At 40.7% G+C, this 14,674-nt stretch overlaps 1 protein-coding gene across 2 annotated transcripts in view; it reads left to right on the top strand.

Moving 5' to 3' along the window:
- The window catches only part of LOC110985846 (titin-like), a 120,170-nt gene that overhangs the window by 2,773 nt on the left and 102,723 nt on the right, over nt 1–14,674 (top strand). For both annotated transcript variants that reach the window (XM_087134453.1, XM_087134452.1), the window contains exons 2-26: nt 120–196; nt 592–758; nt 1,232–1,288; nt 1,424–2,865; nt 3,201–3,277; nt 3,457–3,623; nt 3,806–3,862; nt 3,988–5,510; nt 5,665–5,741; nt 5,874–6,040; nt 6,403–6,459; nt 6,594–7,801; nt 7,966–8,042; nt 8,188–8,354; nt 8,717–8,773; nt 8,862–10,072; nt 10,221–10,297; nt 10,430–10,596; nt 10,955–11,011; nt 11,145–12,352; nt 12,542–12,618; nt 13,069–13,235; nt 13,649–13,705; nt 13,876–14,192; nt 14,445–14,562. In XM_087134453.1, coding sequence (XP_086990579.1) covers nt 120–196; nt 592–758; nt 1,232–1,288; nt 1,424–2,865; nt 3,201–3,277; nt 3,457–3,623; nt 3,806–3,862; nt 3,988–5,510; nt 5,665–5,741; nt 5,874–6,040; nt 6,403–6,459; nt 6,594–7,801; nt 7,966–8,042; nt 8,188–8,354; nt 8,717–8,773; nt 8,862–10,072; nt 10,221–10,297; nt 10,430–10,596; nt 10,955–11,011; nt 11,145–12,352; nt 12,542–12,618; nt 13,069–13,235; nt 13,649–13,705; nt 13,876–14,192; nt 14,445–14,562 — 8,833 coding nt within the window. The remainder of the gene's footprint in view (nt 1–119; nt 197–591; nt 759–1,231; nt 1,289–1,423; nt 2,866–3,200; nt 3,278–3,456; nt 3,624–3,805; nt 3,863–3,987; nt 5,511–5,664; nt 5,742–5,873; nt 6,041–6,402; nt 6,460–6,593; nt 7,802–7,965; nt 8,043–8,187; nt 8,355–8,716; nt 8,774–8,861; nt 10,073–10,220; nt 10,298–10,429; nt 10,597–10,954; nt 11,012–11,144; nt 12,353–12,541; nt 12,619–13,068; nt 13,236–13,648; nt 13,706–13,875; nt 14,193–14,444; nt 14,563–14,674) is intronic.

Genomic DNA, 14,674 nt, shown 5'->3' with positions numbered 1-14,674 from the left:
ATCCAAATTGAATGTAAAATGTTTTTTTTGGGGGGGGCAAAAAGGCCTCATCCTAAAAATCTTCATCAAATAATCGTGTTTATTGATTTTAACCTTGGATCTGCTTTTTTTTTTTGCAGAGTGTCAAAGAAGGTAAACCTGTCAAATTTACCTGCACAGTCACTGCCACACCGGATACTAAAGTTCAGTGGTTCCAGTAAGTCATGGTTTTGCTCACTGCATCAAGAGAGAGGATTATCACTTTTTCAATCCCCCCTTTTCCACTATTTTTTATTATATTTAACTCTGAAAATATAAATTTCTGTTTTGGTAAATTTAATGGAAAATGCCGAGAATTATTACTTTTCAGACAGCACACGCGGCCAAATTTTAATGGTAATCTTATTTTTATCAGTTTATGTTTCAAGGAAATCTACATCTGTCAGTGATTTGTCTTTTAACGGAAGCAGTTTGGGCAAGTTTACAAAATAGCCACATATTTGCTGCTTTATGTATATGAATGTTCTGAAGTCTTTATGATGATATTCAGTCTTAGCTATATCTTGAGGATTGGATTTTCTTTAGTCATTTGTTTATTTGTGTTTTTTAAAGTGAACAAAAACATCTTGAGTCAACAACCAGGCACATCCAAACCTTTGAAGAAGGAGTTGCAACTCTTGAGATCCCACAGCCGAGGCCTAAGGATGTTGGTGAATACAAGTGCATTGTGGTTAATGTAGCTGGCGAAGATGTCTGTTCAGCTAAGCTCACTGTCACAGGTAAGACCTTGGATTTGAAGTTCCACATATTTCATTCATCACGTATTAATTGAGATTTTCTCTTTCTCAGTTTTGTCAGCCAATATTTGAAAGCTTAAACTAGATATAGATATTCCCAGCACTCCCAATAGCCTATCATGTGACTGTAGTAAGTCAAATATCAATTAAGCGATTTAGGTTTGTTTTGCAGTAAATCCAGCAGATATCTTGTAGGCCCTTTCATTTCTCAGTAGCATTGTTGCCCCTTAAAATACGTATATATGCATAACTCTATTTCCAAGGATGGTTTTCACCGGGGAGATGTTAATTAATTTTAGATATTTACCCTGCCCAACATGTATACGTCGGTTAGGGCAAGAATCTAAAATTAATTAAATGCATATTCCTTTTAAGACAAAAGCATGACCTCAAAGATGAATTTGTTAACTTTTTGGTTTAATTAACTTATATTTGAGTTATTCTGTACCTTACAGAAGTCAAGCGAGCTCCTTCTTTCACGGAAAAACCTGAAGTCCCTGAGACCCCCGAAAGTAAGTTTGCTATGCATTTTCTTGTGCTTAGAATTGTTTCAAAATAGTTTGCAGGAAAGACATCCAAAAGGAAAAATAATAATGCCAAGACAGATTTGGTACACTACTATTTGGTAATTTCTTTTCTTTCTGTAGCCACTGATGCTGTTTTCAGATGCAAAGTTGATGGCTTCCCTAAGCCCGCCGTCACATGGAACAAAGGATGGAAACAAATAAAAACAGGAGGGCGCTTCTCAATCTCATTTGATGAGGATACAGAAGAGAGCATCCTCACGATTAAGGAAACAACTTCAGCAGATGCTGGAAAGTACACCTGCTACCTCAAGAGTCCTCTTGGGGAAGACAGCGCTTCCGTGAGTCTCAAAATCACTGAAAAACCCAAAGAGGAACTAGCTGAACAAGTGCCTGTAGAACAACTGGAGGAGGTTGAGGTTCTCATGGAGATATCTAAGCCTAAAGAAATCAGCCCTGAAGTTGTACCTGTTGAAGGGCCTGAAGAGATACTTCCTGAAAAGAAGCCAACTGTAAGAGAAGCTCCTGAAGAGGTCGAGAAAGTTCTCAAGCCTCAAGTTTCTTTAGATGCTGTCTCAGAAGAAAAGCTAGAAATTGCAGGGGTTGCCTCAGTGCCAGACACTGAACAAGTTCAGATTCTTGTTGAGACTGGAAAGCCTGAGGAAGTCGTTGTTGAACTTGAAGAAGCTCCAATAGAAGTAACTCCTGAAAAGAAGCCAGCTGTTATTTCCATGCCAGAAGAGGTAGTGGCCAAAGTTCCAGCAACTCAGGCAGCCATGGAAGCTGTCGTGGAGGAACAGCTGGAAACGGCAGTTATAGCTAAGTTTGTTCCTCATGAAGAAGAGGAAGTGGACGTTCTGGCTGAGATCAAGAAGCCTGAGGAGATCACACCTGCTGTTGTTTCCATCGAAGAAGCTCCTGAGCATATCAAAACCAAGAAGAAGCCATCATTCATTATTGCCTCTGAGGATGAAGTCTCCATCAAGCCAAAACCTAAACTTGCACTTGAAGGGGTCACTGAGGAAAAGCTGGAAACAGCTGTAACAGCAATGGTGGCACCTCGACCAGAAGAACAAGTTGAAGTCTTGGCTGCATTCATGAAGCCAGAAGAAGCTGTTCAAACTGAGGAGGAGATTCCTAAAGAGGCTAAGCCAGAGGAAAAGCCTGCCATCATATCTGCCCCAGAGGAAGTGGTTGCTGCAGCACCTGCACCACAGGAGTACCTTGAGATAGTTGCTGAAGAGGAATTGGAGACCGCTGTTACCAGAGTTGCTCCTCAACCTGAAAATGAAGCTGATTTGCTTCCAGCTGTTCAGAAGGTCACTCCAACGGAAGCTGTTGAAGCAGTAACCCCATCAGAGGTAACTCTTGATGTCCCTGAGAAACCAGCAACTTTGAGAGGTTTACCAGAGAAGGAAATACTTCCAGAACAGCTTTTGGAAGCTGAAGTTTTCCCAGAAGAAGAAATGGAGAAACATGAGGCCGTTGAAGTTGTTGTGGAAGAAGAAGAGAAGGTCGAGGTAATGCCAGTTGCACCTGTCATTACTCACAAGTTTAAGAGCACGGTAAGTCATGCTTACAGCAAGCACATTTCTATCAAGAGTTCTTCGAAAGTTGACAAGATTACAGAACTTGAGAAATATATAATTGTATTAATTTTCTGCATTTCTTTTTCCAACAGCCACTTTGTGTGTCTTATTAATTGTTTTTAATCTTTGTAGGCACATTTCTAAATAAGTTGACAACAAATGGGAAGATGGGTGTATCTTGGGTGGCTTGAAACTTTGTTCAGTGTGTCAAATAAGAGTTATGAAAAATAAAAATAATCATGCATTATCCATTGCATTAACTGATCAGTCAGTGTTACTTTTCTGTTCAAATAATTTCCATTCGTTTTCAGACCGTCAGAGAAGGGAAGCCAGTGAAGTTTGTTTGCACTGTTATTGGAACACCCAAACCTGAGATCAAGTGGTTCCTGTAAGCATACTTATGATAACCCTAATTTTAATCTAATTCTTATAATACCATTGCAGCATTCTTTGTGAATAAATAAATTGTTTTATTTACAAACCAAACAAACAATTTCAACAAGTGTTAGTGATCAACATAAAAGAAGGGATGAAAAACCTTAACAATTTTCAAATTTGTTCATTTAGAAACAAGGAAGTACTTGAGGCAAGTACTCGTTTCATCCAAACCTTTGAAGAAGATGTTGCCACATTGACAATTGAGCACCCAAAACCCAAGGACGCTGGAGAGTATAAGTGTGTGGTCATCAACACAGCGGGAGAGGACATCTGTAATGCCAAACTGACTGTCACAGGTACGGCTGGTTAGTTTTTGTTTCCAAAACTGTCATGTGACAGTTGTGACCGTCTGTGTCACCACCTCTCCTACCCGTGAAGGAATAACCTGAATAATTGTCAGATAAGAAGCTTGTGCTCATGTGCTTTGCATATTTCCAGATTCCACTCATTTGTATTATGATTTGTGGTAACTTCACAGAAATCAAAAGAGGGCCTTCATTCACCGAGAAACCACAGGTTGAAGATACCCCTGAAGGTGAGAAGCATGCATTCATGGCTTCAAAATTCTCATAGTCCCAATGCAATCATTTTATCTCCATTCTTAAATGTTACCTTTGGTTATTCTGATTCTTTAAACATTTTATTTGTTGTGTATGAAAGGAACTGAGGCAGTCTTCCGATGCAAGGTTGATGGTTTCCCCAAACCTACAGTTACCTGGAACAAAGGTTGGAAACAGATCACTACAGGAGGAAGATTCAGCATCAGCTTTGATGAGGACACTGAAGAAAGTGTCTTGTCAATCAAGGACACTGCCCCTTCAGATGCTGGGAAGTACACTTGCTATCTCAAGAACCCTCTTGGACAGGAGAGCTCAACTGTGAGTCTCAAAATCACTCCCAAGCCTGAGGAGCAACTGGAGGAGGAAGAGGTCACTCCCAAGCCAGAAGTAAAGCCAGAGGAGTGGGCACTTGTCCATGAGGTGGAGCAAGTTGAGGTGATGCCTCACCTTTCAAAGCCGGAGGAGGTTACACCTGAAGTGGTAACTGTTGAGGAGGTTGAAGAGAAACCAAAAGCAGTTGAAGCAGTGGTGAACGAACAAGCTGAGACTGAAGTATCATTCAAGGTCAGGCCTCATGTCAGTGAAGAAGTAGTTCTTCCAGTTAGCACTGAGCCTGAACAAATCACTCTGGAAATTGTCCCAGAAATCACTCCAAAGCCTGAGGAAAAACCCGAGGAAGAAGACAAACCAGAAGGAAAGCCAAAGGAGCCAACTTCTTTGAAGATTCCAGAGCAAATTGAAGTTATTCTCGAGGTTCCAAAACCAGAGGAGGTTCCCACTGAAATGGTTGCTTTACAAGAAATAGAAGCACAACCTGAAGAGACAGATAAAGTCCATACTTCCAAAGTTGACATTGAAGCAGTGGTGGAGGAACAAGCTAAGACTGAAGTAGCATTCAAGGTCAAGCCTCTTGTCAAGGAAGAAGTGGTTCTTCCAGTAAGCACTGAGCCTGAGGAAGTCAGTGTGGAAGTCGTCCTAGAAGAGGAGACCAAACCTGAGGAAGTTCCTGAAAGGAAGCCGACCTTTACTGTGAGTTCTGAAGAGGAAGTCAGCAAAGTTTTTAAACCTAGAGTTTCTGTGAAGGCTGAGGAACAGGTGGATTCAGCAGTTACTGCCCAGTTCAAGCCTCGCCAAGAAGAAGAGGTTGAAGTGCAAGCTGCATTTAAGAGACCAGAAGAAGAAATCCCGGCAGCTGTTCCTGTAAAAATAGCAGCTGCTAAACCTAAGCCAACCTTTGTTGAAGAGGAGCTTCCTTATGCCGCTCAAGCCTATCCAGAAAAGTTGGAAGGTCTTCCAGAGGAAGAACTAGAGACAGCAGTCACTAAACATGTTGTACAACCCACAGATGAAGCTGGTGTACTTCCTTCCAGGGAGGAGGTAGTTCCTTTGACAGCTACTACCAAATTAGCCCCTACTGAGGTCTTAGACATCTCTGAGAAGAAGCCAGAAAAGACCAGAGGCTTTCCAGAGAAAGAGGCTGTGCCTGAAGAGTTGGAAGAGGTAGAAGCCATTCCAGAAGTAACATTAGGGAAGCTGGAAGCTGTGGAGACTGTCATTGAAAGTGAAGAGAAGGTTGAAGAACTTCCTATTGCACCTGTCATCCTCCACAAGATCAGAGACAAGGTCAGTTGCTGGAAACCACATCTTGGATTAAAATATTGTTTTTTGTGCAAAAAACGTGTTATAGTTTATCTTTTGTTCTAATCGAACAAAGAACCTGTAACTTTATATTTTTCAATCGTAATCATTACTTTATTTTGTTTATTTCATTTTCCAGAGCACCAAAGAAGGGAAGCCAGTGAAATTTACTCTCACTGTAACTGGAAGACCCCAGCCTGAAGTCAAGTGGTTCTTGTAAGATTCAATTCTGAAACATTTGATACATAAATTTTATGTGGTCGGGGCTATGCCCTGTTCGTTAATTCCCCTTGTTAAATTCCATTTTTTTATAACTATCTGTACTCGTGTTTTCTTTCATCTCTGCAGAAACAAGGAACTTCTTGAGGCAAGTGCTCGTTACATCCAAACCTTTGAGGAAGATGTTGCCACATTGACTATTGAGCATCCAAAACCTAAGGATGCTGGAGAGTACAAGTGTGTGGTTGTCAACACAGCAGGAGAAGACATCTGCAAAGCCAAGTTGACCGTGATTGGTAAATTCTTTGGGGAATTGGAATCTTGATGAGAGGGATATGCTTTAATTTTTGTCATTTTTGTTCAACACTTCCTTTTGAAAGAAATAATGTTAAGCAAAAGTACATCCATTTTTTAGCAAAAAAGTATTTGATTCCTTTAAGTTTTTATGAGAAAAAATTAGTCTTACAGCTTTCAAGTTGCTTGCTTTGTCAGTAATCAGTAAATACTGTTGGAAATTTCATATCATTCTTTCTGAAGTGATCAGCTTTAGCATAGTTTACTTCAAATGTTGAAAATTCTTTTTTTTCACCAAAAGAAGTACCATGGAAGACTTGATTTTTAATCATGGCAATGGCTTTTTTAATCTCTGCTAACTTAGAAGTCAAAAGAGGACCATCATTTATCGAGAAGCCACAGGTTGAAGATACACCTGAAGGTGAGAATAGCTATTTTCCTTTAAGTTTTAATTTTAAGATAAAAATGCTTCAACTAAACTTTTGTTTAGTTTAAGTTTTGTTAACCTGTCATTTTTCTGAATTAAAAAAAAGTTTTTTGTTTTCGTGAAAAAAGGTAATGAAGCCATCTTCCGATGCAAGGTTGATGGTTTCCCCAAACCTGAAATTACATGGAACAAAGGTTGGAAACAGATTACAAGTGGAGGAAGACTTGCTATCACCTTTGACGAGGATACTGATGACAGTGTCTTGACAATTAAGGACACAACCCCCTCAGATGCTGGGAAGTACACTTGCTATCTGAAGAGTCCTCTAGGACAGGACAGCTCCACAGTGAGTTTAAAAGTCACACCTAAGCCCGAAGAGAAACCTGAGGAAGAAGACAAACCAGATGAAAAGCCTGAAGAAAAAGCTCCAGTCCCAGAAGTTGAGCAAATTGAGGCAGTGCCTGAGGTTTTGAAACCAGAGGAGGTTCCTACAGAAGTAATTTCTGTTGAGGAGGTCGAAGCAGTCCCTGAAGAGAAACCAAAGGTCCCATCAGCCAAAGTTGACATTGAAGCAGTGGCAGAGGAACAAGCTGAGACTGAAGTAACATTCAAGGTCAAGCCTCATGTCAAGGAAGAAGTGGTTCTTCCAGTAAGCACTGAGCCTGAGGAAGTCACTGTGGAAGTTGTCCCAGAAGAGGAGACCAAACCTGAGGAAGTCCCTGAAAGGAAGCCGACCTTCACTGTAAGTTCTGAAGAGGAAGTCAGCAAAGTTTTTAAACCTAGAGTTTCCGTGAAGGCTGAGGAACAGTTGGATTCAGCAGTTACTGCCCAGTTTAAGCCTCGCCAAGAAGAAGAGGTTGAAGTGCAAGCTGCATATAAGAGACCAGAAGAAGAAATCCCGGCAGCTGTTCCTGTAGAAAAAGCAGCCGCTAAACCTAAGCCAACCTTTGTTGAAGAGGAGCTTCCTTATGCCGCTCCAGCCTATCCGGAAAAGTTAGAAGGTCTTCCAGAGGAAGAACTAGAGGCAGCAGTCACTAAACATGTTGTACAACCCACAGATGAAGCTGGTGTACTCTCTTCCAGGGAGGAGGTAGTTCCTTTGACAGCTACTACCAAATTAGCCCCTACTGAGGTCTTAGACATCTCTGAGAAGAAGCCAGAAAAGATCAGAGGCTTTCCAGAGAAAGAGGCTGTGCCTGAAGAGTTGGAAGAGGTAGAAGCCATTCCAGAAGTAACATTAGGGAAGCTGGAAGCTGTGGAGACTGTCATTGAAAGTGAAGAGAAGGTTGAAGAACTTCCTGTTGCACCTGTCATCCTCCACAAGATCAGAGATAAGGTCAGTTGTTGGACCTTAATTCTTACTTGGAGGGTTACAGATCTTTGTTGTACAGAGAACTGTTCATAGTTTATCTGTTGTCATGTTGTATGGAATTAACTTTAATTCTATTTCGTATATTCAAAATTTATATTTATCTTTTAAATTAATTTTACATTTTCCAGAGCACCAAGGAAGGGAAGCCTGTGAAGTTTACTTGTACTGTAATCGGAACACCCGAGCCAGAGATCCAGTGGTTCCTGTAAGATTTAAATCAGAATCATTTGATACCTGTAAAAGTTAAATGTGGTCAGTGTAGGTTCAATCCATTAGTTAACTAATCATATTTGATTGGTTTTGTTATTATCACCTGCAAGGACATTTCTGTCTTCCCTATTGACATACAGAAATAAGGAACTACTAAAGGCAAGTACTCGTTTCATCCAAACCTTTGAGGAAGATGTTGCCACACTGACAATCGAGCATCCAAAACCCAAGGACGCTGGAGAGTACAAGTGTGTGGTCATCAACACAGCAGGGGAAGACGTCTGCACAGCAAAGTTGACAGTGATTGGTAAATTCTTCTCAGGCATTGGTGTTTGGATTGGTGTGTTTTACACCCAGTTTGTTATTTTGTGGACACTTTTTTTGAAATGAAGACTCTCAGCCGCAAACTACAGCATTTACTGTAATTAAATAGGAAACTGATTCTCTTAGGTTCATTTTAAAGTGAATCCTCCTCACAACATTCAAGTAGGTTGCCACGCTGGAAGGTTGTGGGAAAATCTGTTTTTAGTTTGATCTTGTTTCTGTTGTAAGGTTTACAAGCCATTTGTGCGCCTGACTTTAAATGTTGGTAATTCTTTTAGTTTACTAGAAAAAGTGCTCTGAACTGTTTAATTAAGGCAGTTATGTTTTTAATTTCTGCTAATTTAGAAGTCAGAAGGGGACCATCATTTGCTGAGAAGCTACATGTTGAAGATACACTTGAAGGTGAGAACAACTGTACTTTGAACCAGATGTTCATTTGATTTCAGTTTCTTTACTTTGTCTTTAAAAAATTGTTTGTTTGTGTAAAAAGGTACTGAAGCGATCTTCCGATGCAAGGTTGATGGTTTCCCAAAACCTGTTATTACCTGGAACAAAGGTTGGAAGCAGATAACAACTGGAGGAAAGTTTGCTATCACCTTCGACGAGGATACTGATGAAAGTGTCTTGACAATCAAGGACACAGCCCCCTCAGATGCTGGGAAGTACACTTGCTATCTGAAGAGTCCTCTAGGACAGGACAGCTCCACAGTGAGTTTAAAAGTCACACCTAAGCCTGAAGAGAAACCTGAGGAACAAGATAATAAACCAGAAGAAAAGCCTGAGGAGAAAGCTCCAGTCCCAGAAGTTGAGCAAGTTGAGGCAGTGCCTGAGATTTCCAAACCAGAGAAGGTTCCTACAGAAGTAATTTCTGTTGAGGAGGTCGAAGCAGTCCCTGAAGAGAAACCAAAGGTCCCATCAGCCAAAGTTGACATTGAAGCAGTGGCAGAGGAACAAGCTGAGACTGAAGTAACATTCAAGGTCAAGCCCCATGTCAAGGAAGAAGTGGTTCTTCCAGTTAGCACTGAGCCCGAGGAAGTCAGTGTGGAAGTTGTCCCAAAAGAAGAGACCAAACTTGAGGAAGTTCCTGAAAGGAAGCCGACCTTCACTGTGAGTTCTGAAGAGGAAGTCAGTAAAATTTTTAAACCTAAAGTTTCCGTGAAGGCTGAGGAACAGGTGGATTCAGCAGTTACTGCCCAGTTTAAGCCTCACCAAGAAGAAGAGGTTGAAGTCCAAGCTGCATTCAAGAGACCAGAAGAAGAAATCCCGGCAGCTGTTCCTGTAGAAAAAGCAGCTGCTAAACCTAAGCCAACCTTTGTTGAAGAGGAGCTTCCTTATGCAGCTCCAGCCTATCCGGAAAAGTTAGAAGGTCTTCCAGAAGAAGAGCTAGAGACAGCAGTCACTAAACACATTCTGCAGCCAACAGATGAAGCTGGTGAACTTCCATCTGCAGAGGAGGTAGTTCCCATTGAAGCTACTCCCAAATTAACTCCTACAGCGGTCTTAGACATCTCTGAGAAGAAGCCAGAAAAGATCAGAGGCTTTCCAGAGAAAGAGGCTGTGCCTGAACAGTTGGAAGAGGTAGAAGTTATTCCAGAAGTAACACCAGAGAAGCTGGAAGCTGTGGAGACTGTTATGGAGAGAGAAGAGAAGGTTGAGGAACTTCCTGTTGCACCCGTCATCCTCCACAAGATCAGAGACAAGGTCAGTTGCTGGAAACCACATCTTGGAGAGTTTCATTTTTTGTGCAAAAAACAATTCATAGTTCATCTGTTGTTCTGACCGAACAAAGAACCTGTAACCTTTTTAATCGTAATCATTCTTTTAATTTTTTTTCAATTTCATTTTCCAGAGCACCAAAGAAGGGAAGGCAGTGAAATTTACTTGCACTGTGACTGGAACACCCCAGCCTGAAATCAAGTGGTTCTTGTAAGATTCAGTTCTGAAACATTTGATAACATCAATTTTAGGTGGTCAGGGCTCTGCACTGTTCGTTAATTTCCCTTGTTAAACTCCATTTTTGATAACCATCTGTAAATATGTTTTCTTTCACCTCTGCAGAAACAAGGATCTTCTTGAGGCAAGTACTCATTTCATTCAAACCTTTGAGGAAGATGTTGCCACATTGACTATTGAGCATCCAAAACCTAAGGATGCTGGAGAGTACAAGTGTGTGGTCGTCAACACAGCAGGAGAAGATGTCTGCACAGCCAAGTTGACCGTGATTGGTAAATGCTTTGGAGAATTTGTATCTTGATGAGAGGGATATGCTTCCTTTTTTGTCATTTTTCTTCAACACCTCTTTTTGAAAAAAATAATGTCAAGCAAAAGTACATCAGCATTTAGAAAAAAAAAGTTGATTCCTTGAAGTTGTTTAAAGAGAAATTATTTTTACACCTTTCAAGTTGCTTGCTTTATCAGAAATCAGTAAAACCTGGTGGAAATTTCATCTCATTCTTTCTGAAGTGATCAGCTTTAACATAATACTTCAAATGTTGAAAAACTTTTTCCTTCACCAAAAGAAGCAGCACAGAAGACTTGATTTTCTAATCATGGCAATGGCTTTTTTGATCTCTGCTAATTCAGAAGTCAAAAGAGGACCATCATTTATCGAGAAGCCACAGGTTGAAGATACACCTGAAGGTGAGAATAGCTGTTTTCCTTTAAGCTTTAATTTTAAGATAAAAATACATAAACTTACCATTCATTTAGTTTAAGTTTTGTTAACCTGTCATTTTTCTGAATTAAATTTTTTTAATTGTTTGTGTGAAAAAAGGTAATGAAGCCATCTTCCAATGCAAGGTTGATGGTTTCCCCAAACCTGAAATTACATGGAACAAAGGTTGGAAACAGATTACAAGTGGAGGAAGATTTGCTATCACCTTTGACGAGGATACTGATGACAGTGTCTTGACAATTAAGGACACAACCCCCTCAGATGCTGGGAAGTACACTTGCTATCTGAAGAGTCCTCTAGGACAGGACAGCTCCACAGTGAGTTTAAAAGTCACACCTAAGCCCGAAGAGAAACCTGAGGAAGAAGACAAACCAGATGAAAAGCCTGAAGAAAAAGCTCCAGTCCCAGAAGTTGAGCAAATTGAGGCAGTGCCTGAGGTTTTGAAACCAGAGGAGGTTCCTACAGAAGTAATTTCTGTTGAGGAGGTCGAAGCAGTCCCTGAAGAGAAACCAAAGGTCCCATCAGCCAAAGTTGACATTGAAGCAGTGGCAGAGGAACAAGCTGAGACTGAAGTAACATTCAAGGTCAAGCCCCATGTCAAAGAAGAAGTGGTTCTTCCAGTAAGCACTGAGCCCGAGGAAGTCAGTGTGGAAGTTGTCCCAGAAGAGGAGACCAAACCTGAGGAAGTTCCTGAAAGGAAGCCGACCTTCACTGTGAGTTCTGAAGAGGAAGTCAGCAAAGTTTTTAAACCTAAAGTTTCTGTGAAGGCTGAGGAACAGGTGGATTCAGCAGTTACTGCCCAGTTTAAGCCTCACCAAGAAGAAGAAATTGAAGTGCAAGCTCCATATAAGAGACCAGAAGAAGAAAAACCGGCAGCTGTTCCTGTAGAAAAAGCAGCTGCTAAACCTAAGCCAACCTTTATTGAAGAGGAGCTTCCTTATGCAGCTCCAGCCTATCCGGAAAAGTTGGAAGGTCTTCCAGAAGAAGAACTAGAGACAGCAGTCACTAAACACATTCTGCAGCCAACAGATGAAGCTGGTGAACTTCCATCTGCAGAGGAGGTAGTTCCCATCGAAGCTACTCCCAAACTCGCTCCTACAGATTTCTTAGACATCTCTGAGAAGAAGCCAGAAAAGATCAGAGGCTTTCCAGAAAAAGAGGCTGTGCCTGAAGAGTTGGAAGAGGTAGAAGCCATTCCAGAAGTAACACCAGAGAAGCTGGAAGCTGTGGAGACTGTTATGGAGAGAGGAGAGAAGGTTGAGGAACTTCCTGTTGCACCCGTCATCCTCCACAAGATCAGAGACAAGGTCATTTCTAGATCTTAGTATTTCTGCAAATTTGACTAGCATTATTGGAACTATCTTGCCCATTTATCTATGCAAACATTTTATTTTAAGCCTTCATTAAACAAATGTTATATTTGCCCCACCAAACATCACATGTCATGAAAAGGTCATGTGTAGTTTTCTAATCAGCATACACTTTTTACTCTGCAGAAAGTGAAAGAAGGAACACCCATGAAATTCACATGTACCGTTTCTGGGGAACCCAAGCCGGAAGTCCAATGGTTCAGGTAGCCTGGTCAATTTCTTTCCATAGACTTTCATGTATGGTACTATGGGCTCTTTTTGCATAGATGTTTGACCAAGAGACATCAAGATATGCACCTAATGTGTACACTATGACTGTCTGGAAATGATGATTTCTTATTGATGATATGCTGTTATTGTAAAGAAAATCACTTTCAACTGTTTGAAATTCCTTTCCATGTTTTGCCAACTTATAGGTCTTTCCACTGCACACTAATAATTTAACTTATTGAAAATAGCTTAAATAAATTAAGTTGTGTTTTTATCTTAGAAAGAATGCCAGAAGCCAGTTTGGAGACTGGCGACTATAATTAATTGATTTCTTCCACAGTTGATATTATGTTGTGTGTGCTCCCTTTACTGGAGGGTTTCTAGTTAAAAGGATTTCCTTACATCATTAAAATTCATCATGATTCCATCATGATCGTTTTCAGGGATGGCACTCTCCTTCAACCTTCCAGTAAAAACATCCAGACCTTTGAAGCTGACACAGCCGTCTTGGCTTTACCCAAACCTAAACCAAGGGATGCTGGCGAGTACAAATGTGTTGCTATCAATCCATCAGGGGAAGATTACTGTACCGCCACACTGACTGTTCAAGGTTAGACAGCCTATTCAAAACTTCGTTAAGTTCTAGGCTCCTGTACAATCTCACAGTTTATTGGTTTGTTTTGAATTCATGATGCTAAAGATGCTGTGAACCTTAGAAAAATTCACTCATTTGACTACCATTTACATTCAGATTATAAAAGGCTGTATTGTGATTATATGGAGTCAAATGGAAATACCACTAGCCCCGTGGGAAGTCACTGGCTTGCAACTGTAACCACTTCCCATTGACTCATGCATTACCTCTAGCCACCGTCAGTTCAAGACATAGCCTCAGTCTCAAGATTCTACATACTTTGAGCAATCCTTTAATCTTCTTCCACAGGGTTTCTCTTCACAACTCTAAATACTTCATTATCCTAACTTTTGTACATGTTGATATTTAACTTTTGGTCATATCAACAGAAATAAGGAAAGCACCATCATTTGAAGAAAAACCAACAGTACCAAGTACACCTGAGGGTAAGACTCTATTGCTTGTTGTCTTCCAGAAGTTGAAAGTTGGAGCAGAAATTTCTTGTGATGGTAAACCTGAGTAGAAAAAAATAATTGGCTCTTTTTGTATGTGTAGCCTCCTCTGTTGAATTTTGGTAATGACTTTTTAAATTTTATATGATTACTTCTTGGTTTAGGTACTGATGCCGTTTTCCGCTGCAAAGTGGAAGGCTCCCCCAAACCGGAAGTCTCTTGGTCCAAGGGCTGGAAGCAGATCAAGCCAGGAGCAAAGATAGACATCACCTTTGACGATACAACCCAGGAGAGTGTGCTGACTATCAAGGATGTCAAGCCTTCTGATGCTGGCAAGTACACCTGCAAGCTGAGCAACCAACTGGGAGAAGAGAAGGCCGACGTCAGTCTGGTGGTCACCCCAAAACCAAAAGAAGAGAAGATCCCAGAGAAGCCTGAGATGAAGGAGGAAAAGAAACCAGAAGAAAAAGTTGAACCACTGGTAAGAATGTGGATTTCATGTCTGTTTCACCCATCTGAAGAAACATTGAGTATTTAGTAAGATATTTCCTTTTTTTAATTCATAAATTTTGGTCAGAAACCCTGCAAGTTCTTTTGCCCAGCATCTATTCATGTCAGTCAAAATATCAAAAATTGTAATTTTTAGTATCAACAGTGTACCATTTATCTGTCACTTTCTGATGAAACAGATTTGAAGTGAATGTTAAACTTTCTGTATCCAATGTCTAACCAGCCTACTGAGGAGATGAAGCCAGCCAAACTAGAGGAGATGCCTGCTGAGGTGACGCCAGAAAAGATTATTCCTGTCACTAAGGCGGAGGTAGAAACTGCACCAACCCAAGAACCAGAAGGTGATTCACGATAAAATCTTTGCCCAGCTTGCTATTTTCTCAAAATACTGCAGTATACAGTATTCTTGTGTAAATCTGCAGTTATGAATTATTCGCAAAGTTTCTTTCAGTA

Source organism: Acanthaster planci, linkage group LG03, assembly GCF_054643075.1.
Source record: "Acanthaster planci isolate LZ-2023a linkage group LG03, COTS_SCS, whole genome shotgun sequence".
NCBI classification, from domain to species: Eukaryota; Metazoa; Echinodermata; class Asteroidea; order Valvatida; family Acanthasteridae; genus Acanthaster; species Acanthaster planci.
This window is presented reverse-complemented; position numbering and strand designations above follow the sequence as displayed.